The 25,669-nt window shown below is 35.8% G+C and overlaps 1 protein-coding gene across 1 annotated transcript; it reads right to left on the bottom strand.

Moving 5' to 3' along the window:
- Window positions 1-1,462: 1,462 nt before the first annotated feature.
- Window positions 1,463-18,470, bottom strand: LOC136800180 (cartilage oligomeric matrix protein-like). Its single transcript, XM_067056798.1, has 17 exons — window positions 18,219-18,470; window positions 13,802-14,113; window positions 12,792-13,036; window positions 12,143-12,239; window positions 11,481-11,596; window positions 10,826-10,987; window positions 9,275-9,437; window positions 7,960-8,169; window positions 6,654-6,825; window positions 6,071-6,156; window positions 5,528-5,623; window positions 4,862-5,037; window positions 4,357-4,405; window positions 3,681-3,952; window positions 3,244-3,341; window positions 2,795-2,934; window positions 1,463-2,287 (listed from the first exon to the last, which is right to left on the bottom strand). Exons 1-17 carry the CDS (start codon window positions 18,277-18,279, stop codon window positions 2,247-2,249), a joined length of 2,496 nt encoding a protein of 831 aa, XP_066912899.1. The 5' UTR covers window positions 18,280-18,470; the 3' UTR covers window positions 1,463-2,246.
- Between the last annotated feature and the right edge of the window lie 7,199 nt (window positions 18,471-25,669).

Genomic DNA, 25,669 nt, shown 5'->3' with positions numbered 1-25,669 from the left:
AGATCACTGGCATCAAATTATAGACCAGTAGCCCTAACATCCCATGTCATCAAGATATTTGAAAAAGTACTCAGAGCACATATTGTAAAGCACATGAATGAAAATAATCTGTTCGATCCCAATCAACATGGATTCAGAAGCGGGCGTTCATGTTTGAGTCAGCTTTTGGAACAATATGACCTGATACTAAATATATTGGACAAAGATGCTAATGCGGATGTTGTGTACCTAGATTTTTCAAAGGCTTTTGACAAAGTAGACCATTCAATTGTCCTACGAAAAAGTTTTTGTATGACGTCGTCTTTCTTTTTAAGTTCACTTTGCATCATATGTTGAGTGTTTTTCCCCACTTTATTTCTTAGGTTCTTCGTTAATCGGACGCAGTTTGAACATAAGTAATGATCGTTATAGGATGTCACGAATATTTGTAGTTGATACAAAGGTAGCTGTGTGCACTCATAATGAACTGATCTTTTACATTTTTTGCATTCCAAGCGATCCAGGTCTTCGTCATTGGTACATCTTGAAGGCGTGCAAGCTTGAGGTGGTGAGGCTGCTTCGAAAGGCTGATCTTTATCCATTTTGATGTTATTTTCATGAATTTTGATGTTTTTGTTTGTTTTCAGCCATTTTTCCGAATAGCGTTGCAAAAGCGTCTTATCTAATTGACGTCAAATAAAAACTTTGGGGTTGGAATAAGAATGTCCTGGGTGAAAATTTTCAAAAATTTGATTATGGGGGGGGGGCTTATTGGGTACCCAAGAGTAATTGATTTAATTAAGGTTGGCAAATTTTGTTTTAAATCCAAAGTAGAATTTTAAAAATCAGCTATTTGTCACATTAAATGCCCACCAATCAGTATTTAGGTAATATAGATAACATCTCATAGCAATTTTTATGCAAGATTATAATATTTACAACCTGTCTCTTGTAAATCAAATCCCTGCAAATCCCTGTTTAACATTATTCATCACATAATTCACCAGATTGAATCCCCAAGTAAACCTTGGCTTAAAATTTTTAAAATCCAATCTAAGAAAGAGGTCAGCTTATTGTTTTTGATAAGATGTACCGTAAGTTGGTCTAATTTCAACATCACTCTTTTAATTCCGACACCGTTCTTTGGAGATAGGAATAATATGAAGGTCAGGATCACTTATAGACAAAAGATATTTTCCTCTCTGATTGCTAGGCAATTAAAAGCATGATAACTGTGGCTCATAGTTTTTTCTTTATTATATAGTTTAGCATATTTGTGCAGGTAAACTAAACAAAAGACAAAAGATATTTTCCTCTCTGATTGCTAGGCAAAGAAAAATAGTTTCCATCAGCGATTCTGACCTTCCAATTATTCCTATCTTTAAAGAAGGGTATCAAAATTAGAAGGGGGATGTCGACATTAGACCAACTTACAGTATGAGGTATAGAATGTTCTCATTAAAAGCATGATAACTGTGGCTCATAGTTTTTTCTTTATTATATATTTTAGCATATTTGTGCACGTAAACTAAACAAAAGAAAACTAAAATAAAACAAAAAAAAGCTAAAATATTGAAACAAAAATTGAGAACAAAAAATATTTCTATAGAGTTTTTTAAAATATACAGTCGTAGAATTACGACAAAAAAGAATAATTATTACATACCAATAAAAAATATAACAAAAAAAGGGTACAATATTTTTCTCATAAAATGAAAAAATTCTAAATATTTTTTATGTTTTTAAAGATTTTCTAGTTAACATACCTTGAGTTTCCATTACAACTTAACAACTTAGAGACTTATTCGGGAGCACCTTTTGGCTTTGACTTTCTGCAAAGGTATTGGCTCTAGTATTTCATTTTCTTACAAATTTGCATTTAAATCAATCTCAAAGAGAAAATTTTAAAATTTTGAAATTGTTTTGAATATTAGATGTTCATTAGCATTTATTTAAGTCTTAAATACATTTTTACACTTTCTTACTCAATGTCTTTATGTCTTCTTGTAGTTTTCAAGATCTACAATTTCTGAAATCCCAAGCTTTCCAACTGTCAATATGTCGTGTTTCTAGCTCTGCCATGAGTCCATTATATGTTCTTCCTCTTTATTTTTCAAACAAGAAGGTTTTGTTTATAATGCTCCTACTTTATCTATTCTATACGTGTTTGTTTGTTCAAGATTTGTTTTTGTATTTGAATGATTGATGTTTTTGGTTTTGTTAACTTCCTTGGTCAACTCACTGCCAGAAGAATATTGTTGTCATATTTAGTTTGGTAGGTTTGGTTTGTAATCCTCTGGTGTTTTTTCTAGAAAATAGAACATTGATATAAATGTTAAAAGTATGGCTTCAAATATCATGAAAAACAAAACATATCTCATTTCACTGATGATTGGTGCCTGAGCACCATGAAACTCCGAGTTTGAAACTTAGATATTGTGTCAACTCTTTATTATAAAAACGCTCTATTTACTTATCGAGCAATCTACGAGGAGAAGATAAGCACCCTCTACAAGAAAAACAAAACACATATATATGCCTTTGCCACATGTTTAGGGGATAACAAGAATACCAAACAGTTGTGCATGAAAACAGGATTTGGTACTTTTTTCAGTCCAATACCAATTCTAGTGTTCACATAATAAGTTCCTCTACAATAGGTTTTTATGTAAAAAGTTGTGATTAAACAAAATAAGAATAAAACCACCCAGCTGGCACACAACGTTGTTTTAACGTTAATCTAACGTTAAATGGACGTTGTGAACGTTAGAATAACGTTGAAACAACGTTGTGTGCCAGCTGGGCAAGCTCTTACCGTTACATTTGTATTGAAGGTCAGAGAAAACAATTTCTTTTTGCGAGAAAGCTAAAACTCCAACACGCCCTCCTTTCAATTGGTGGTCAATGATGTATCCAGTGTCACTAGCTAATTCTTCTCCGTCCATAATCTTGATTCTGAGAAATAAGAATTGTATGAAACCTTATTAATTCAATTGTGTTTTAATTTATCTAGCTGATGATTTTGGTGCAAGAATTTGTCTTTGGCTGTTACTGTAGTTAAAAACCGGTTTTTCAAAAAATATTTTCTGTCAAAGGAACACTCCTTGCAAGATTGTTGAAACGCTTTATTAACAGCTTTACTACTAATAAATCCTTTGGATAACTGTTGTTTTGTTATTGTCAGAAGAACTTTTTGTTTCTTATTGACAATGTATCATTCATAGTATTTGTCCACATTAACTTCCTCAGCAACCTTCTCTTTACCTGATGAGACCAATAGAAGGTCTGTGAATCAACTCCCATCTGTATGAACGTTTTGGTACCCATCCTTTCTTTAAGGGATCAGCCCATACAATTTTGGTCTGAAAAAAAGGTGAAATATGAAAATTGTAACGAGATCGACCATCGACAAACATTACTACTTTTTTCTCTAGTGAAAACTTAACTCATCGTCATTTTTTTCCCTTTTGAAGATATGAATAGCTGAAACATCATTCTGAAATTCTACTGTATGGTCAGTAATTTTTGTCTATTGTAAATACACAAAAGAATACTTTTTGTATGCTGTATTACTTCGAATAAACCCCCCTTCTTTTAAACGCCCCCTCGAATAAACGCCTTTCCTAAAATCCAAAAAAATTAATAAACCCCAGAGGCGTTTATTCAAATAAATTTCCAATGCAACAGAAATGAGTGCTTACCTGTGATGGGATTGATTTATGATCCCACAACGCATTTCTCATGTATTCACCAGGTCCAGTTTTTGAGCTGACAGCTTTAAGTTGAATACCAGGGTGTCCAACACTTTTAAATGGTGTTTCATACCAATATGTTTGTTTATCTTTTTTCCACATGAGAGCATAGAAATTACTGCTGTCTTGTAAAGAAAACACGAATCCAGCGAAGTCATCATCTTTGTCGTCATGAATGTAGAAGGTTCCAGAGAAATCGACTCCACTGAATCGTTGAGTGCCTATGGATGGGAAATAATAATGTTAGAAAATGCTCAGTTTTAAAGGTTCCTCTGTTTCAGACGAATTTCCGTCTCAGTGAAGTATTTAAAGAGACATTACGTCTCAAAACTCTACATGATCCACAAAAGTTTCAGGAATATGTACTAATTTGCTGTTTAAAATCCTCTTTCTGTCTCAGGCAAAACACCCTGTACTCATTCGAGCTAACCTGGGTCGATTTCATAAATATTCGAGCGAGTTACTGCCATTACTCTAGATATAGATATTTGACTTTTCATCTATCTCTGACAATTACAAATCCATATCAGTTATAAAAAGCACTGAGGTTTTTTCTATGGTCATTCCTGGTCATTCAATATTAAAGTTTTAGGTGATAGAGATGCTGTTGTATTGAGATTCTTACCGACAGCAATTCCAGGATCAGAGTTTCTCCATTGTTTCAACTCAGCACCCTGTTTAAAAAGAATTATATTGTGAAATGGTAAATTTAAAATCATGGGTTTACAGCTTCAGTTATTCTCATGTTTACTTATGGCTCGATAAAATTTATCAATCAATGTTTATAAAAATATGGAAAGTCTGGGATATTCTCAATAGTAATAGAAGTGTTTTTAGTAGAAAATTTCAGTTGAATGGGCTCTTCCAGAAAAAATCCGTTCATGGGGGGTGGAGGATGAATTGTCCAGGGGTATTGAAAAAATACCAAAAAATTGCAATGTCCAGGGGGTAAATTCCAATTTCCAGGGGTAATTTTTTGTGTCCACGGGGTTGATTTGATGTTTGTCCAGGGGTATAACCCGTGTCCAGGGGGTTAAAAATCAAAATGTCCAGGGGTAATTCATGAAAAAAATAAAATATCCTCCACCCTCCATGAACGGATTTTTTCTGGAAGAGCCCAATTACTTTACCTCGTTCAAGACCTCCCATTCAGGATCAACCTGTGATGATCCAATAGGATCCAACATGATATGAACGTAGTTGTTGAAGTCTGTGTTTTGAATGTTGGGATTCTCTGGACAAACATCTCCTTTGGTCTTACCATCTCCATCAAAATCTGGGTCACAAGCATCACCAATGCCATTGCCTAGAAAAACAAATTAAGATGAATTTGTGTAGAAATACATGTAGAATTAATGGAAGCTCATTCTTTGGCAATGGGCACTTTTTGTGTTGATTTGTTCACCCAAACAAATAATGATAGAAATACATGTAGAGTTTGGATGAATTTTTTGTGTTTTCCATGTGTCTCATCGAAACAGTTCACAACTCTTGATTCAGATAGGTAGCACAGACATTGATTAGCGAAAGTTCAAACGCAAAATTATTTATTGAAAGTAATGGCTGAATGGTATTAAATGGTATTAAAGGCGTCAACTTCTGAAACTAGGGGTTCCCGGTTCGAATCCCCGCTTTTTCCACTGTTCCGCTCAGTTCGTAGATAGTCGACTCCTATCCTCTTTAAATATCGACTGTCAGTTTGCTTTGGATATTCATGATATTTCCAGCCTCACTTCTATGTTAAAGGCAATTTATTATCGACTTTAAAGTTAAAGAGTTAAAGGAGTGTCACTTACTGTCAGAATCTTTTTGATCAGGGTTTGGAATGATTCGGCAATTATCATCACCATCAACAATCTTATCATTATCATCATCATCGTCACAAGCATCACCTGAAGTAAAGATTCAATATTTGTCGTTCAAAAAGTTTTAACTTTGTTTACTTGACCATTATTCTTTTGCATGCTTTTATATCAAATCCTTCCTTATCCATCCTATGTGTGCATTATTCATCAGAAGTTTCTTTTTTCGCTTTCTTCCTTAAGTTCTTGAAATTTGTGTTAAATCATTTGGGGCTTCAATCAAATTACAAGAATCGTCATTTCATTCGACACTTGTCTTCTAGTACACCATTGAGACTGATTTATTCTATGTTCAGAGTGCTACCGTCTCTTTGAAATTTAAAAAATCTGAAAACTTTGGGATAATTTGTTCCGTCTGACACGACAAGCTTTGCCTTTGCCAACAGTTACCCTTCTTCTTCGAAACTAAACAAATGAACAGAGAAATCTTTTCATGGAGTTTGAAGGGAAAAATTCTTTAATGTAAATTCCTTTTACCATCTCCATCGTTGTCAGAATCCAGTTGATCAGCATTGGGAACGTATGGACAATTGTCTTTGTCATCTTGAATACCGTCCTTGTCACTGAAAGGGGACAAAGAAGAAATAACTTGACTAACACTAACAGTAACAATAAAAAAGAGAGAGAAGAGAGAAAGTAATTTTGCCAGTACGGTTCCCTTTTCTAGGATAGGTGAATCACGGTGCTTCTCAGACATCTCTGATATTTTTTATCGTATATTGTGCTTGTGACACATCTGACAGTATTGTTTAGGCTGTCAGAGGCATGGCTTTTAAGTTAAGCTACAGTACTGAACCAAGCTCTAAACATGTAAGCAACTCCACTGCCTAATATACCTATAATAATGCCTGGTATACTTCCCCATTATTCTTGTATCAGAATGGTACCAAATCCATCTCAAATGTCATATTTGCTAACCCATTTACATTCATTTACCAAGTTTTTCATTTACCAAGAACCTTAACAGTATTTCTTTGCATAAAATATTGTGAGAAATTACAGCTTTTCGAATTGAATTTATTGAATCTTTTCCTTTGAATCAAATGAAAAATCAACTCACAGATCGTTGCCAGAATCACATACATCACCAACTCCATCTTTATCAGTGTCTTCTTGTGTTGGATTGTATTTCGTTTTACAGTTATCACAAGCATCTCCCACTGAGTCACCATCTTCGTCTAATTGGTCAATGTTCGAAACACGTGGGCAATTGTCACTTTTGTCACGGATGCCTAAAATGATAGATAGATGAAAATTAGAGCATCGTCATTAGAGCGATGAATTAGTCGTGTTGTTTTGAATTTTGAAGTTGATAGGTGATAGATAGATGGAGATTATCTATCCATAGGCGTAGCGAGATACCCTGCAAAATTTATGGATGAGAGCAGTTTTTACGACACTGTAATTATTGTCTTTGTTTTATCAAAAGATAATGAATATGTCATAAACGTCTGCACTCCCTCGTAAATTTTACAGGGTATCTTGCTACGCCTATGATATCAGCAGATACGTGTTTCGTCTTTCCCAGGTGCATCAGTGCGGCTCGGGTAAGCAAGCATATACTGCTGCTGCTGTGACTAGATATGATGTGTTGATGCATGGAGATTCGAGATTTTCGTTGATTATATTTTATTACTTTCAATCGTTTCTGCATCGCTTACAGCACACAAATTAGTGACAGGTTGTGTCAAGAATAAAAAGGTGGGCCGGTAAAAGCTATTGGTACTTTAGCCCGGGGTCCACTTAAAGCTTTTTTATAGACTGGATGGCGCGATTAAGTGGCCCGGTAGTATATGGTAATATGCTTTTGCTTAGGCGGACTGTAAAACAGTCCGCCAGATTTTAGTTGTTTTTGGAAGGTAAAAACAGTACGAAGCAATGTTTTTATTTGAGAATAAGGGATTGCAAATCTGTTATTGATGTTTGTTTCTCATTTTTGATTATATCTTTCAACTCCAAGTAGTTTTAGTTTTTTTTTCAAAATGGCGACCTCGCCAAACGCTCCTAGTCTACTTCACTGGACTCAGCGTCATAAAAAATTATCAAAAAGCAAAGTTCAGCCAAAAGTAGACTCTAGTCTATTGGCACTTATGTTTCTGGGAATGGAACCGACCTTTTACCATTGGTATAATAGCTCAAGGCACCAAATCACCATAGAAGGTAGTTTATTCCTACATATTTCCTACGTGGCTTTTATGCAAATTTCTTTGTACCAATAATATATTAAAGTTTCATTAAAGTGCATTGTGGAAGCCATGAAAAAGTAGAGTTAGATTCTATCGTCCTAAATACAGCAAAAATCTAAGGTGCCAAAATCTAAGGTGAAACAAAACTAAATCCCTCATGCTCAAAACAATAAAATTTACCATCGCCGTCACTGTCTCGACTGCATGCATCTCCGTTTCCGTCCTCATCGCTATCACGTTGATCATTGTTCGGCGTGTTGGGGCAATTATCACAAGCATCTCCTTTGCGATCACCGTCGGCGTCGTTTTGGTTGGGATTGGCGACAAATGGGCAGTTATCGTCTTCGTCTAATATTCCATCGTTATCATCATCTTCGTCGCAAGCATCACCTGGGGATGAGAAAATGATTACCTTATCGTTAGAAAATTCGTCGGTGAAAAAAGTCGCCGGCAAGAAATGTTCGTCATCAAAAAATCCGTCACTTGCCAATAATTTCGTCACTTTTTAACGACGGAAAGTTTTTTCCGACAAATTTTTTACCGATAAACACATATCATTCAAAATTAACAGCTAAGTGATATGCACTTAAAATCAATCAATAACTTTCAATATTTTAAATATTGTCAAAGTATTTTTAAATCATTTGAGGACCACCTTTGCATACTGACTGACATACCGACCTCACAAATATAGAGTCTGTACCGAATCTTAAATTTAATCAAAATACACCCAAGAAAAATTTCCTTAAATGTGTGTTTATCGACCTCACAAATAAAGAGTCTGTACCGAATCTTAAATTTAATCAAAATACACCCAAGAAAAACGTCCTTAAATTTATATTATTCTCAAATTTAAATAAGGAAAACAAAGCACCTCTCTTATAATCCTGGTACCACTGAGATGATTTTATCTCGAATCGGAATGATCTGTTACCGTTATGTCCTTCTACATAGAAGTACTTCATGTTTTGTTAAGTTACGTAGCTCATCCATTATGGATACAAACTTTTGATTTGTGTATAAGATCACATGCTCAGATTCGAACGTTTGCTTCCAAATCAAGTAACTTAACAAACATGAAAAATAGAGGTATCTAACGTTCCAATTTTCCAACTTCGAATAGGAATGGCCCGCTATATGAGATCATAACCATTGAGTTTTAAGCCCGAAGGGCTAGAGGCGAAACTTTAACCCTTTAATTGAAGCAACTTATTTCCCATCCAAAACGCGCATAGAACGCGCCATAATCATGACGACGGATTGTACCTAGCGGTTCCTTTGTTTTTGAAGAATGTATTTTTTGAAATCTAGCGAGAGATTTTAGTTTCAATCCAGCGTTTGTGTAGAAACTACGCGCGGGCGATCTGGGTGGGAAATAAGTGGTTTAATTTCTTATCCAGGAGTCTCGCCTCTAGCCCGTCGGGCTTGAAACTCAATGATCATAACTTTCTAAATGAAAATTTAAATTTGCCAACCTCGAACCCAGATCTCATACCTTTGCCATCTTTGTCGGCGTCTTCTTGTCCAGAGTTGGGGAAAGTTGGACAGTTATCTTTTCTACATTTCTTTCCTTCACATTGAATCTCATTGTCTGGGATACCATCTTTGTCAGTATCTTTAGCACAAAGTTCTCCATTTCCAGCAAACCCTGTTTTGCACTAGAAGGGGGAAAGGATGAAATACTTTTGAATGAGATAAAGTCAACTGTAGATACTTTGAATAGAATAGAATAGACCTTTTCATAAATTACGTCACGTCACCATGGTTTCAGCCCACTTTTTAGGTGCCCCCATTGAGCATGGTGCCCCCAACGAGTTAGGTCCCCTCGAAAAATTGCTTTGAGTTAGGTACCCCTATTCAGCAGATAATTTCTTTGAATTGACACTTTTTGTTCTTTTGTCATTCCTAGAATCATGCTCACGCATGAACGCCTGCTAATAAGCTTTGTCGTTATGCTATAAAGATGGCGGCTGTAAATCAAAACAATCACATTAGAAAAATATAGCAAAAGATGGCGTGATGGGAAACGAAAGAAAAATTGGATGGGAAACTAGGTGCTGGGGTAAAAAAATTCAATAATTTGAAATATTTTGAAATATTCGATTTGGAAGATATAACCAGCCCCAAGAGCCTCCATCAAGACAGCTAGGTACCCTTAATGAATAGGTAACCCCAAAGAATTGCAAGGCATTAGCCCCCCTCTACTAACCTGGCCTAGGCGCCCTTCAGATTTCTGGGGGGGGCTGATACCATGGCACGTCACGTCACTTGCCTCGTATTCAAATATAATTATCATGGTGATTATGTCTCTTGAGACATTAAATAATTTTTTATGAATAAGAAGTAGTTTTAATAAAATCCGCTGGAAGTTAATCACTACTTTTAAAGAGTCGTTCGATTATTTTCTCGGTTCCCGACGAGCCGGCTGGGTAAGTGACGCTTTAGACAACTAGACCACAATGCTCCTTGCGTGCATATACAGTGGCTGAACTACATGAATAAAAAAGAAAATCATTTCCGTAGGCCGCACCAAAAAGATGTTCTAAAAATGCTTTCCATCAAAAATATAAAAATCTCATCAGCTGAAAGTTCTGTATTCACTCTAGAACCCAGGTTTCCACATAAAACTTTAAATTAACGTCGATTTTAACAACCTTAAGGTAACGTAGGATTGTCATTACTCTTAGGTTCCAAATAAACGGGGGGAGGGGTTCGAATAAACGGGGGGATTTTCAAAATTTTAATAAACGGGGGAGGATTTTCAAAATTTTAATAAACGGGGGGCTTATTGCCGGGGTTAGAAATTGTACTTTTGAAAACCCAAAATAAAGGTAAATATAGGCTAAAATCAGGCTATTTAGAGCAGATAAGGGACCTTCTCTTTGAAAGCTGAACAAATTCTTAAAAATTAATGAACGGGGGAGGGGGTCCTAATAAGGTCCGGGAAGGGTTGGAAAATTTTCTAAAATTAACAAACGGGGGGACGTTTATTTGGAACCTAAGAGTAAATCAATGCCGTGGTGACATTTGTAAAAAGTTTCCTTACTTCGCACTCATGTCGACCGTTTCCGAGCTCATTACAATTAGCATCACTTGCACATTTTCCAACTGTACAAACACGATCTGTAAGATTTGCTGCTTTTCCTTCTCCGATTTTACATTCGGAACACTGTTGAATCCATTTTCGGATCCATCGGATTTCGTTGACCTATTATGAGAAAGTTAGATTTAATACCATATTCTACCTTGTTTCGTTTCAAGTCTCCTAGTATGCAGAGTATCTAAAGAGAAGCAACAATTTTTTTAACTTTAGCGAGAATGAAATGCGTTGTCGACAAAATTAGTTCCTTAAAGTAATTTCCATTAGATCACCATCTTCATTTTCAATTTTTTTTAGAATCTTTTTTACTCATAAATATCTTTCCAACAAGCACATCTAATTCAAATCAAAAATTTAACAATATAGTAAAGCTTTTTGTTTTCACTGGCAGTTTTCATTGAGTCCGACTACTGAAACTTTGAAGATTTAAACGAAACTTTTAAGCTTGAGGGATTTTTTTTGCTTTTTGACGACCGCTTCAGCTGAGTCTTGGCCGGTAAAGCTGGGTTTGACTGCTAACGGAATGAAAATTTGCTTTTCCGAAAGGGTTTGCCTTGGTAATTGAGTAGGTAGTTGATAGTAATAATTGCAAAGTACTTACTTGGGCTGCCATTTGGAATTGCATATTTTTGACAGCAGATTGGATATCAGCAATATCTTTGCCATAATAACCACTATTTCCTCCCACTACGCGCGGATCTTGGTGAGCTCTGAGCCCTGAAAGTAAAAAGAAATCGATTATCATTGTACTTTAGTTTATTTAGTTTAGTAGTAATTTTGGTTTGGTTACCTCTCTCTAATTCGAATTTGAATAACAGAGATTCGAATTATAGAAAGCATTTTACGAGGGGTTTCCTCTGACGGGGACTGAGAACTAGTTCGAATTAAAGAAAGATTCGAATAAAACCCCTTTCAGAGCAAATTCTCCTTCATATCAGTGCCGGAAAAACAAACCTCAAAGACGATCCTATTTTCCCCTATCTATCATTCCGTGCTTCTCCAATATCTCTAGTATGAGTTAGGTTCAGGGTTGGAGCTCGAGGGCCAGAAGGTCCTTTTATGTGTGATCCTGAAATTCATGATATTCATGACGTAATGTTTTCTACGGAAATACCCCGGTTTTAGCCATAGTAGTGGCAAATTTGAACTAGACAAAAGTTGTATAAAATTTGCCACTACTTGTAAAAACCGGGTTCTTCCCGTAGAAAACATTAAAAAAAACATAAATTTGATATAACAATATTTATGTTTTGATGCGCTTACCAGAAGTACCTTGCACATCCATGTTAAGACACCATTTTGGATCGATGTAGAATTTATATTTTCTTGTGAACGAAAACATAATATCTTGTAAACCACCCTATATAAAGGATACAAAAAAGAACATTTCAAGCCTGAAATCGAGGACGAATAAAGGGCAATTCTATTAGGCAACTGCTGAAATTCTCAAAGCAAACTCAGGCAGGATCTTTCATCAATGCGATGACTTTGCGACTGGGCCAGCTTTTGGTGTTCCAAACATTCAATCTTTTTGACGTCACTTTTAAACTTTCGAAGCTCTTGCGCAGTATGTGAAATTTGAAAAATCCGGGACTGCCTATTTGTGTGTAAATCCTATTTTCCGTAAGCGAGCACCGCACCAAAACCGGGATTTTTCATTCCGTTTCTTAGTGAGTTCCACTTTAATGATTTTTGTAAAATAGAAGCCTTTCAAGTGCTTTGACGCGAATTCGAGTTTTTCACTGCTTCAGGAGCTTCGAAAGTTCAAGTCAAAAAATTGAAAACCTGGGCTCAAAATATTCGAAAAAAACGCAAAGTGGAATAGACGTTACAGCGTAGAAATAAAGACGTCTATTATAGGCTAATTTTCCGTTTAAGATGAAAAATTACAACCACTGATGTATTAACTTACGATAAATTTCAAAGGGTCTTTGCCAGAGATGCTTTGGTATTGATTCAATCTGAGTTCGGAGTTCAAGCTGTCTTCCATGAATGTTTCTTTCATAGAGACATCAAAGCTTTGTTTATCAACTTCCATACAATCAACGTATAGGGTTACAGTTGGTTTTGACGTGTCCGTATCTTCGAATCGGATAACGACTCGGTGCCAGTTGCTTTGTTTGATGGGAACGTTACGGAAGGTAATGGATTTCTTTCCTATAAAAGAACACATGTGACAGATTTGAAAAAATGTGAATGAAAAATGATAAAAATCTGGAAAATCTCGATGAATCTAAGATGAACGTTGAAACAACGTTGTGTGCCAGCTGGGCTAAAATATCACTGCTACAAATCTTCATTGATTTTCAATGAGACTTGGACTGCATTTGTTGTTACTTTTATTTTAAAGGTTGACTCCCTTTTTCGTTTAAAATTAAGTATCACTAAGGCTACATTTACACGTTATGGATACTCCTCCTGGGGGAAATATTTTTTAAAGGAGGCTAATCTACACCAGACAAAAGAGGGAACTTTCAAAAACATTCTCTCAAAAATTAATAAGCGGGGGGAGGGTTGGAATAAGAATGTCCTGGGTGGAAAATTTTCGAAATATTAATTAGCGAGGGGGACGGCTATTGGGAACCTGAGAGTACCTCTCGTTCTTTAAAGAAATGGCGCAGTTTAGCCTGTCGACATTAGAAACAAAGTCCCCAAGGGTGCACTGGCGGATTAAGCTAACAGGATTAACAGAATAATAAAACGCTGAATAACCCAAAACTATTCATATAAGTTGTGGATGAAAAGAGATGGTTACACGTTTATGTTTCTCTCATCCAAGAATTATATGAATAGTTTGGGCTAGTCATCCTTTTATGAAAAAGTTGCATTAATCCAGTGAGCTTAAGCCGTCAGTGGAAAACACCCTAAATTCACCAAGAATTAGAGAAGCTTTATTTTAATTGAACATTGACAAAAACATACCTGCGTTTCTATTGTGCATTCTGATTCCAATTTTTTTTCCATCAGCATCAATCCAGATACTGAATTTGATCTTCCCGCTTTCAGTCATCATGGAAAACAAAGTACTAGCTGTGCTTTTATCATGTCTAACATTAGCAATAAATACAAATTCTTTATCTCGGATGAAATCACGGATAAGTTCATCACGTGCTTCTTTCTCAGCTTTGATTTCTTCGGCGTACATATAAAATTGATATGCTCTGTATCGTCCATCGATTGATTGGACACCTGATCTGCTTTCGTCAACTTCCAATGCGTTCAATAGATTCACCTCTGGAACAGAAGAGAAAAAATGACGTTGTTTTAGAAGAGCATTGGGCTTTTCCAGAAAAAATTTGAATATGGAGGTTGGAGGATATTTGTTTTATATATGTCGTTTTTGGAAATTTACCTCCCCACGGACATAGTGAATTATGACCCCCGGACAACAGATCTTACCCCCCCCCGGACAAGCATCAGTTGATCCCCCGGTCATTCAAAATTACCCATAAACAGTGCATTCAGTAGATTCACCTGAGTGTTTTAAAATCATTTTGTTTCCACCATTTTAAGTTTATTTATTTTGCAATTTCTTGAAAAAATTTTTCGCAAAACCTTAAAATGTTCTTAACTTGTTCTTAATATTTTGGACATCGAAACCTTTATAGTTTGCTCATTAAAAAAACCTGTATTCTAAAATAAACCACGTGATATAGAAGTTTTAAACGTACCTATAAATTTTATCAATTACCTAATTTCTCCGAGTTGCACATACCATTGAAGATAGGTGTTAGCTAATTGTAAGATATTTTTCTCGCTTACTAGGAAGTTTTACGTCCATTTTAACCAAGGGGCCGTCCACATAGTACGTACGTACTAAGGGGGAGGAGGGGTCTTCTCAAAAGCGTATGCTTGCGTACAGGGGCAGGGGAGGGGTCAAAGGAAAATGTACGTACGCGGAGAATATTTTTTCATAGCACTTTTTTTCTTGTTTTTTTGTCGACTTTTACACTTCTTATACGCATCAAAGAAAAGAAAAGGTTTTTTTAATAAACATTGTGTTTCATGTATGAAATAAAGGTCCGAACCAAACTATTTGAATTCGAAATTTTCTTCAGCCGAGGGGGAGAGGGGGGTGAATGAAAAAGTACGTACTTATCAGGAGGTATAGCCATTTGCGTACGCTTGCGTACAGGGGGAGGGGGTACTCGATTTTCGACATTTTAGTGCGTACGTGCTATGTGGACGGTTCCCAAAGGAAAAATTACACCGAGTCTGGCGAATAGGTTACAGTTCAAAATTCTTCTTATTTTTAATTATTTCTATGTTTGTTGTTGTGTGACTGTTCGCCCACTTGAAGGAGCTCCTTGATGGATCATTTAGAATAACATTTTTATGTTTTGATATTTTCACTCAGATTTGTAATAACCCAACTTCAAGCGGATGACCTCATTACTTTTGATGTTTCAAGATTTTAGGAAAGTAAATTCTTTCTGTTTAACATGTTTATATTTTAAAAACCAGTGAAAGCTTCGTCTTTTCAATACACCTTTTCGACCGTAGCCGCCAATTGCCGCGCAGGCATTTTTTTGTCCGTTTAACCACCCTAAAACCGTCCCAGTCTTTTTTCGCACCTATAGACAATAGAAAAAGCTGTCAAAAAGGATTGGGTCGACTTTAGGGGGAAAATTCCCGCGCGGCAATTGGCGGCTACGATAGAGAATACTTTCAGACAACTTATTGGAATTCCTAAACACCTTTTTCTATTTCAGTTTATATGGCGGACGTCAAAACAATATTAGGAGCATAAGGGGAATAAATGACAAAATGTGAGTTTGTTTTTTCATCACTCAGATGTTTTAGGTCACTGTTTACTGTGTATTTTAAATCAAAATGTTTTCAATAAAGCTTCGAGCTCTCTCAAAAGTTCTCTTCACACAACCGCATTTCTACATAACTATGATACTTGAACTTTAGTTTTATAGTTCACTTAACATTCCTTTCCGAAGAGAACCCTTATTAACCTTGAGATAAGTATTTACTTGTTAAAAATGTTTCTCTATACACGTTTTTTTTTATAAGAACGTCAAACATTTTCGAAGCCTTCGGATGTTCTAAGTTTTTTTGGATTTGAAGCCTAAAAATGTTCTTAAAATGTTCTTATTTTCAGCATTTTTTGAGCATTTTGATGTAATTTCTTAAGAAAATGCATGTTTTTAAGTCTCCAAAGCCTTAGAATGTTCTTAGAATGTTCTTAAATTTTTGGGCCTCGAAGCCTTATATTATTATATAGTTTGTGTACGTGTACGTACTCTGCAGTCTCATGTAATGGATACTGTACTCGAGTCACGCGAATTGAAATAATAAAGAATAAAGACTTTCTTTTGTCAGACCCTTAAACAGTGATGATGATTAAAAGGCGGCTACCAAGAGAAGGTACTCAATGATGATTTATAGAGAATATTTATTCCTATAAAAGGAATACAATCGACTCTCTCTAATTCGAACCTCTATTATTTGAATTTTTCTGTGATTCGACTTGAAACATTGGTCCCCTCAGATGGGGAGAGTGGTATGAATTACTCTCTGTAATTCGGATTTTTCTCTAATTCGAAGAAAATTTTTGATCTCGCTTGAAGATCGAATTAGAGAGTCAACTGTAATAGCACGAGAAAACCCTCTCCACCATCATCAATTTTGAGTACCTTCTGCAACAGCAATTAGATGTTTCCCTGTTAATAACACTTTCTTTCAATGACAATCTAAAACATTTTTTGGGGCTCAGACCTCGCCAAGGCACCAAGGGGTAAAAAAAGGGACTTTGCGATATGATAGGGCTTGAAAAAGTTTATTCACCTGTTGAATCTCAATTTAAAAAACCTCATTTGGCTTGTCAAGCATCGCACTTGTTCGAGGGGGGGGGGTCTTGTCAGGTGCACATACTCAGGAAACTGTAAAAAAGTGACCATGAATAAAGCATTTCCAAAGTGGTGACCTATCATTCCTAAGCAATTCTTCTTCTTTTATCTCTCGAGCTTTTTTCATAGAGCTTCTCTGTTCTACCGGAATTTGTCACATCATCATTTTCCGGATGAGCTCTTTAAGCGGCGCTTCCGAAAGTAAAATTCTCACCATAGTTGATAAAGAATAAAAATCAGACTTGGCTTTTTAGTTTTGAAAACGGTTAACTATTGTTCGGGTAAGAAAATTGTTGATTTTTTACCCCGACTAAAAGGCCTAAGTATTGTTGGTTATTCCCAACCCAGCTGCCCCCTAGCTGGCACACAACGTTGTTTCAACGTTCACCTAACGTTATATGGACGTTATGAACATTAGATAAACGTTGAAACAACGTTGTGTGCCAGCTGGGATTGCTGGTTATTCCCAAAATTAGAACTTAAAACACGCGGTCTGTTAGGTGAAAGTTCTTTTCGCAACACCAGAGTTACTTTTACTACTTGGGACAAACTTTTGTAGAAAGGCTTACTTATATAACAAACCGGAAACTCGGTAACCTTAAGCTCTCTGTAAGGAGATTTTGTGGGCTAAACAAAAAATTTAACACTTAAAGTTTCTTACATACAAACATCTCTCGTTTTTTACTACATATCGTATCTTGTATTAATCGACTTAATAGTGAAACGAGACCCTTGAGCTAGCAATCGATTATATTTTATTAAGTTAAAGAGTATTTTATATAAGGAAGAACTACGTAGCTATGTTGATGGTTCTACTCAATTTGCTACTCAAATTGTTACAACCCCCGTAGAGGGGTACTAGGGTTGGCGGATGAGGGGTATGTGCGGATGGGACCTCCAAAAACCGACCCTTATTTTTGCTGAAAAGGTGACCCTTAGAATGACTTTTTGAAAAATTTTCTTCGATTTTTGAAAACTCTCTACCCTTAAAGAGACTTTTTCAAATGAATTTCCTAAAAACCGACCTTTACCGTCCGCACATACTCAGCACCCATTTTCGCCTAAGTAACCCCTCCGCCCAACCCTGTGTCAGAGAACTGCTTGGAACCTAGCGCCGATGGAAAGTTTGGCGAAAATTTTATCCCCGATGGGAAAAGAATCTTACAATTTCAGCCCCATTGAGATTTCCATGGAAAGTTTTCACCCGCTGTGGGGAAAAGTTTCACTGGCGTTGTGAGACAGGGGGTGTTTTTGCTGGGTTTTGTTGAAGTTAATTATCTCCCTTTCGTCAACCTTTAGTAGCGTACAACTGATTAACAGAACTTTAGTCCACCTTAGCACCTTGAATAGTTTCTCGAATTAGAAGACTAAGGGGGTAACAGGTGGGCTTTGCTGGCCTCACTGATAACTTGATTCAGATAAATATCGTTCCCATGTGATCTAAAGGAGACTGCAGATGTAATTTGAAGAAAGTCTCCTACCGTATCTAGCTGCCGCACATACGATACAAGCCAATAGAATGACCAGTGTGGAGGACTCCATCCTTCCTTGTGGTAGTTGCTTGATACTTCCTGGGTAGTTGCTTGACACCTACCACCTTTTGATTAATACACAACCCAAATAAATACTGCCTCCTAACCAGCAAACAAAAAACCAGAAATGAAATGAAAATTCTTTCTTTCTTTTTGTATCTCTAGGTTATGTTATCTAGCCTGAAAAATAGATAAAATATTTTTTGTTTATAATTTTGTTACATAAAATAGCCTGGGGACGACACTTTGGGATATTTTGTATAGAGTCATATATGTTTAGTTTTATTGTCTACTCTAGGTTCATATAATATGAGTTTCAGAAGACTAAAACGTGACCCAGCTGGTACACAACGTTGTTTCGACGTTTATCTAACGTTCAGGACGTCCATTTGACGTTAGATTAACGTTGAAACAAAGTTGTGTGCCAGCTGGGGATGTTAGCCGCATAATGACCCCCTTCTACTGTTTGGCTAGAAAAAAGAATCAAAGTATTACAAATATATTATGTTGTCTGATAAGAGATATACAAAACCCTATAATAAAAAGGTTTTCAGTGGTTAAGGGGGTTTCTACTTGAAAACAAGGAATTTTGTAAAAACCTCAACTATGTGATTTGTTTCGGAATATGGACACTGTCTAGGAGTCTTATCAAGTTATTTTTTTTATTTTCCTATCGGAAGGTTTATCGATTGATATCCTCAAAATTTTTGAAACATTCACCCAATACATTGTTACTTTCTAAAGGGGGACAAAAAAGGGACGGACCTTTCTGACCACATGATCATATCATATCTTTGATCAATGTTGAGAAATTTACACTAAAACTAATAACTTGACTTTATATAGAATAGAATTAACATCATGACCTTTTACGTATAATAAAAATGATGCTGAAATGAGGTTCGAAAAATGGACCCTACGTGGGGCTCGTCTTTCCAAAAATTCTGCGCAAATTGGCGAAAACGTGACCTTGAATGGGAGTGAAATTCCAAAATTTTCTCTAATTTTCTAATTTTCCCCAAATTTTCCAAAAAAAGGCACCCTACGAGGGACTCGTGGAGATTAAAAAAGGTACCCTGACCAGCGGCGCATCCCCGTAACCCATTTTGTCCTATTACCCCCCCCGGATTTTTCTTCATGTACCAATTAGTACCGACATAATGGGGGCTTATGTCATTATACCGTCAAATCCGTACCCTCCCTTCCCTCACAGTAATGAACGTTATAACAACGTTGTATGCTAGCTAGATATAACTAATTCTTACAGCCCTAACACATCTAACATCATCTAAAGACAACTTTTTGAACACATACGAGCTACTATTTTAGCAGTTCATTCAAAACATAGACAAAAATAGCCGTTCACGCTAATCCAGTTCAGTCGGATTTTGCGTGAACAGTATTAAAACATGCAATCTATAGCAAAGTATATTAAAACTACTATTTGTATTACCATCTTTAAGAGCTTCAAACCAGATTTCAAATAATTCATATCAAACATGAAATGGTTAAAATTGTTTTAGATCTAAGTCAAATGTCAGTTTAATCTCTTAACAAATTTTAAGGATCTGTAAGGTTCTAAGATAACAAGACGAACTCGATCAAACATTTTGAAATCACATTAAAATTGCCGTAAAACATAAACTAGAACCCTTTTGATTGGCTGACCATCCAGTTCAATTCTTTGAAGAGTCCAATCAAATTGGAGCTTGTAATCGAGCTCCTCAACATTGATGAGTCTCTGTGGATCCGAAGATCACACTTGTAAAGAGTTTGATGATCTCTCTAAAAACTATTCCCGACTTTTACCACTTTGGTGTGAAAAGCTTCGAGAGATTTCTTGTCTTATGTTCGTTTTTTTATGACTTGCGAGCGTCGACCCTTGATCGTGAAAACGGATCCAAATAAAACAATCGTCATAGACTTGTGAACGAAAAATTTTAGTTCAGAGGGCAAAAAACACCTTAACCTTTTTTTCATATACAAGACTGTTTGAATAATCTATTAAAACGGAATTAACAATCTTTCTTAGAAATTTCCTTCACCTCCTTGATGGAGCGTGCTTGAATTATTTCGGGTCTGTCTTACCTAATAAGGAAATAACAACTCTCCTACGCTCTGGTCTTCTTACCGGATGAGTTTTGGTTCCGTTTGGATGTCACAGTCAGCGCCAAACAGTCTGGTGTTGATATTACACTGTACTGTTTTATGGTTGTGTTTGTATTAAAATGTCAAGATCTTGTTTAGTGTGAAAAACATCACGTAAAAATGCGGAAAATTGTCGAACCTTCATTAGAATGAAATGAACTTCCAAAGATACTGAATATGCCAATATGTTGCTTATCCCCTCATCTATCAATAGGCCATTTCACAGTCGAAATGGATCATGGGTCATCAGGACTGATTGCGCCTCCATAACGAGTTTCTGTTGGCTAGACGCAATAATCTTCAAAATTCATCAAAACTTTGGACCAATAGTAAGTCGTCATTAGCGCGTGGTGGTCCTGATTACCCATTACGCTTTGCGACTGTAAAATGGTCTATACTATAAACTCTTATAAAACAAGATACTAGCTTTTTCCTCAACATCCAGCGAAGATAAATACACTGAAAATGTAAACGAGGTTTCGATCTGTATCTTTTCTTACCCAGCAGTGTTATCTACAAGACCCCTGCATAGGTTATCGACATCCCACCGAGGTGATTGAGACAGGGGTATTATATATATACCCCTACAATTTATGTTTTCAAAATTTACATCCCTTTGAAACTGTTTGAAAATAATGAGTACTTTAGCAAACCCAGACGACACACAACGTCAAAACAACGTCCATGTGACATTCATAACGTCAAAATAACGTTATTTGAACATTAAAACAACGTTGTGTGCCAGCTGGGAAAATACCCCATGGATTACGAGACGGGTATTATTATGTAGACAAATTATAATCACTATGTAAATTACAATCAGACGACAACCTCTAATGAAATTACTACATGAACGAAACGACGTTCTAAACACTGTTAATCTACATTTTGTTCAAGTGACAAAAGAAAATAGCTTGAAATTCTTATAGAATGAGATTATCAGAGATATACGATTATCAAACATTTTCTTAACTATCTTAGCACCTGATTTTGATGTTAACATGCTACACATTTTTTATAAGCAACTCCAATTTTCGGGTCAGCCTTGAGGTTTCTTAGCATTCTAGCATATTTTCTGAAAAATTTGCTCTGAGCACTCCTGATATTATACCATATTTATGGTTGTTGGGTTATTGGGCTATCGTTTGCCAAGCTTAGATTGTCTAAAAAGCTTTTACTTTACGAGATAGTGAAAAAACATTGGAAAATTTCAGGGCTGGAGCCTTAGCAACCTGGTTGCTAGAATTTAAAAAATGTATAATAACAGAGCTACATGAAACCCTTCTATAGTCCGCTTTTACTTTATTTTCATGCATATTTGTAGGATACTCTCTTAACTTTTCGAGCATCAACCACCACAAACAAACTATTATTCCTTAGTTCGTCTGAAGAAAAGTTTAATAGGTTAACAAAAATTGGTGACATTTGTGCCAAAAAAAACTGTTTTCCAATATTTCGTTTATCTGTTCGTTCAAGCCGCCCTAAAAATCATGAAACTGCGATAACTAAACACCAAACCAATCTTAGAACCCAACAAGCACATGGACCTTGCATGAACGTTCTCACAACTTTACATGGATGTCTTGGACGTCGCATGGACGTTGCATGGACATTGTTTAGAAATTTTGTTACTGGTTGGATAACCATCATTGACCAAACAATAGCTGTTGAGTTATTAGAATCCGTGTTCTCGAAGTTGATGTCGTTTCCCTCTGTTCTATCTATCTCTCTCTCTCCTCCATCTCTCATCTCTGATCGAGTATTTTGTATAAAACTAACAAGTCCTTTGTAAGTCATTACAAATGTTTTTGTTTGAAAAAAAAGGGAAATTCTTTTGACGTTCTGTCATCAGGGTTTGGATGGAAAGTCACTTCATAGTTTGGGCACGCTTTTTCTACACTTGTAATTTTTTGACAGCCGAAAATATTTCAAGATTACACAGTTTTTGAGTAGCTATCTTTGATACACTTGAGTGTTTTGAAAACCCTTCAACCTTAACCATTAAATAGATTTAATCCATTATTATGATATCAGGTCAACAGGGTGGGTTACATTCCAAATCGATAAATCAATAATATTTTGATTTTAGCTAAATCCTATCCACTAGAGGACCTTCAGCTTAGAAACAGTCACTCTCCTGTACCTTTTTTCTCCCTTACTTACTCGTGTCTACTCGTAATCTTGAAAGACTTTTTAAGCTTTTTACCCAACTCGATTAACTCTAACTCTTTAATGGTGGGTAGAAGAGGTATCCAATTTTTAATTAACATTGTCCATTACCTTAGAGAGCAGTGGACCTTTTACAATAACAATACTCTAGAATATTTCTTCCTCCAAAAGGTGTTCCATAAATTAGTTAAAAACTACTAGTGTATTCGTGACCTATGATTAATTGAATTAACCTTAAAATTTGCAGTCATCTTAGATAAGAAAAACGCCAGGAAAAGAAAAGATAAAAGATTTCATTGATTAATGAGACAAAACAAAAAAAACAAAAACATGAAATATATTCTTGGTGACTCAGACCCCTCAATGTGGGTACATTTCTATTTTAAATCTATTTTACTTGGTTCCAATGATCTATATTTGGATACATTAAACTTTCAATGATAAACGATGTTTGAAGAGACAAGCTGATAACATTTTGACCACATTCACCAAATCGAGAAGTGGCTCCTTATTAAAGATTAGCTTCAAACGTGTCAAAAGTCGTAAGGCTTTCATAACGCTAAACTAAGTGATAGAATGGATTTGCACCATACTTTGAATTTCAAATATTTTCAGAATTGAAAGAAAATCTCCCGAGACTCCTTATTGTTTGTGTACTAGCCCCTAGTGTATCACGAGCCTTAAAATGTCTTTTTCATGATATTCATGATTTTATTTTTTATACAGAAGCACCATAAATAATTTAAATTTAGTGACAAACGCCTGGTCTCTTTTGGCTGCTTCCGTATGAAATATTAAGTCATGAATATCCATGACGCTACTAAACTCTCTGAACCGTGTCTACACCATTTTATCTTTATGATAACCGACTCTACTCAACAAGAAATCTATATTAAAACTGTACCAATCTGTTTTTCCCAAGCGCTTTCAAACTTTCAAGAAGGATTTTTCACAGGTCATTATCGCAAGTCTAGTACCGCCTTTCTTGAAATAACATGCTATTGTAGCTAAAGTAAAATACTAGCTTTATCTATTTTCATCGATTTCTATCTGTGGATAGTATAATGCTGAGAAAACGTGTATTACATTTCGATATTTCTCCAGAAAATAACCAAGTAGTAATCACTAGACGGTTCCCGTCGTCGCAAACGCGAGTTCAGCTTGCGTATCAAAAGCTCTCAGTATGATAAAAATGGTACATTTGATCCTCTCGAATTCTATCTTAGGGAGGAATTTGAATTAGTTTTTCATCAACGACGGGAGTACATCGCTTGGTGGATGATTTTTCGTTATTACCTTTTCACGAATCTTAGAAGGTTCAAATTTTATGACGGAGGAGAGTGCATCTTTTAGCCATAATCCTTATAAGGAAATGAAGACTCTCAGGTATAAATTTTGAGCCATTCTTAGATCTACCACCTGATGCATTGATTATATTATAGACTGGGACCTAAAGTCTATTCACGATAAGTGTGCACTCTTTTTTCTTTTACCTATAACTTTTGAAGGAATTCTTCAATCTTTATAAATTTGGTATCATTGGAAAGATATTAGTGAACAATTTGAATTTAAAAAATCTTTAAAAGAATTCTAAAAATGGAGATGAAAATGAAGAAGAAAAAAATGAAGATCTTTGTAGAAAAGTGCTATAACTATCATTTTCACTGAGGTGAATCCTATAGGTAAAAGAAAAAAGAGTGCACACTTATCGTGAATAGACTTTAGTCAAACACAATAAGAAGGTTTTTAAAAAGGTTTGATCATCTGCGACAACATGCATGACCGCTGATAATTTTGCCAGGATTAAAGTCAGCCAGGCTCTTAAATCTTATGAAAGAAGCAAGCGCATATAAAGAACTAAAAGCCAATGGTAGTCTTTCGTCGCCTGTATAAAATGTGTTTCACCAGGAATTCCCACAGACCGTACGCATCCATCTTGTTTATCTCCAAATTGATTGCATTTTCGAGTAACATTTTTCATTTAATAAGCAATTTATTTGCATCTGAGTGTTGTGATCAAAATAATGCGCCATTAATAATACCCTAATTGGAATAAAGTTGCGTTGCTATAGTAATTAGCCAATAAATAAGGTTGCATTTACTGTAACCCTCATACATAAACAATTTGTAATAAAAATGGAGTTTGACAATCAGGGGGAGGGTGTCCACCATAGTTCACCCTCCTTTTAAAGAGATGTATACTCTCCTTCGGGTTGTCTTTCAGTGACGCCTACTAATGAAGGAGTGGTGACAATTTTGAATTGCTATAGTGAAAAACCAAAAAGCTGTGGTCAACTTTTTTTTACATTCTTTGATAATTTGTTTTTGAATACTCCTCAGATACAACACCACTGCTGTCTTTCGCCGTTACATTAAAAAAGTCTAATTTAGCCGGCTGACTTTCCATCGTTTTTTGACGGAAAAGCACAGAAAAGTGGATTGACTAATGTCGATTGGATACTGCTCGTTTTGACGCCATTGTAAAATGGCCTTCCTTAAATCATTTTCGAGCAAGGCTTGTAACTGTGAAAACTTAAGTAGATCCCATAACTCAAACCCCTATAATTCGAATGTCTCTTTAACTCGGACAAATTTTCTCTTACCTTGAACAAATTTGCGTTCGAGTTATGGAGACTCTGCTGTACTACCATGCAATTTGGTACTTAATTGCCTCAAGTTATTATTATTAATGAGTTATTATAGAAAATCATGTCCATTTTCTCTGTTTCTAGGTTGGAGAGGAAGAATAGGATCAAGAACACTTTTCAGAATCATGTCATCTTTTGCAAACTGGATAACAAGCTATACCACGACATCCAAGTATGTTTTCAAACTTTAAACTTACGTTTGCGTTTGCGCAGAAGTGTTTATTCCAGTAGCAATAAAAATCAAGCCTGCTAGTCTTGGTATTATTGAGATTTTTCAGTATGCCTCCAATGTTCTGTTCAGCTCATAGGTACCCAGACTGACAAGTCGAAAGACTGTCTAAAAGTCCTAGATTACTAGGCTATCTACGTAAAATGTCGACTCTATCTATCAAAAAGTCATTTTACTGAAACAATCGTATACATACATTTGAATTC

The sequence above is a fragment of the Clytia hemisphaerica genome, unplaced genomic scaffold (genome assembly GCF_902728285.1).
Source record: "Clytia hemisphaerica strain Z4C2 unplaced genomic scaffold, Clytia hemisphaerica genome assembly, whole genome shotgun sequence".
Lineage (NCBI taxonomy): Eukaryota > Metazoa > Cnidaria > Hydrozoa > Leptothecata > Clytiidae > Clytia > Clytia hemisphaerica.
This window is presented reverse-complemented; position numbering and strand designations above follow the sequence as displayed.

Bases quoted from the DNA above. Each gene is read 5' to 3' on its own strand.
- LOC136800180 (XM_067056798.1), bottom strand. From the start codon at position 18,279: ATGGAGTCCTCCACACTGGTCATTCTATTGGCTTGTATCGTATGTGCG. The intron at 8,170-9,274 runs GTATGAGATCTG...TCTCATCCCCAG, and splicing joins CGCCGACAAAGATGGCAAAG to GTGATGCTTGCGACGAAGAT. The intron at 3,953-4,356 runs GTAAGAATCTCA...TCCCATCCATAG, and splicing joins TGATCCTGGAATTGCTGTCG to GCACTCAACGATTCAGTGGA.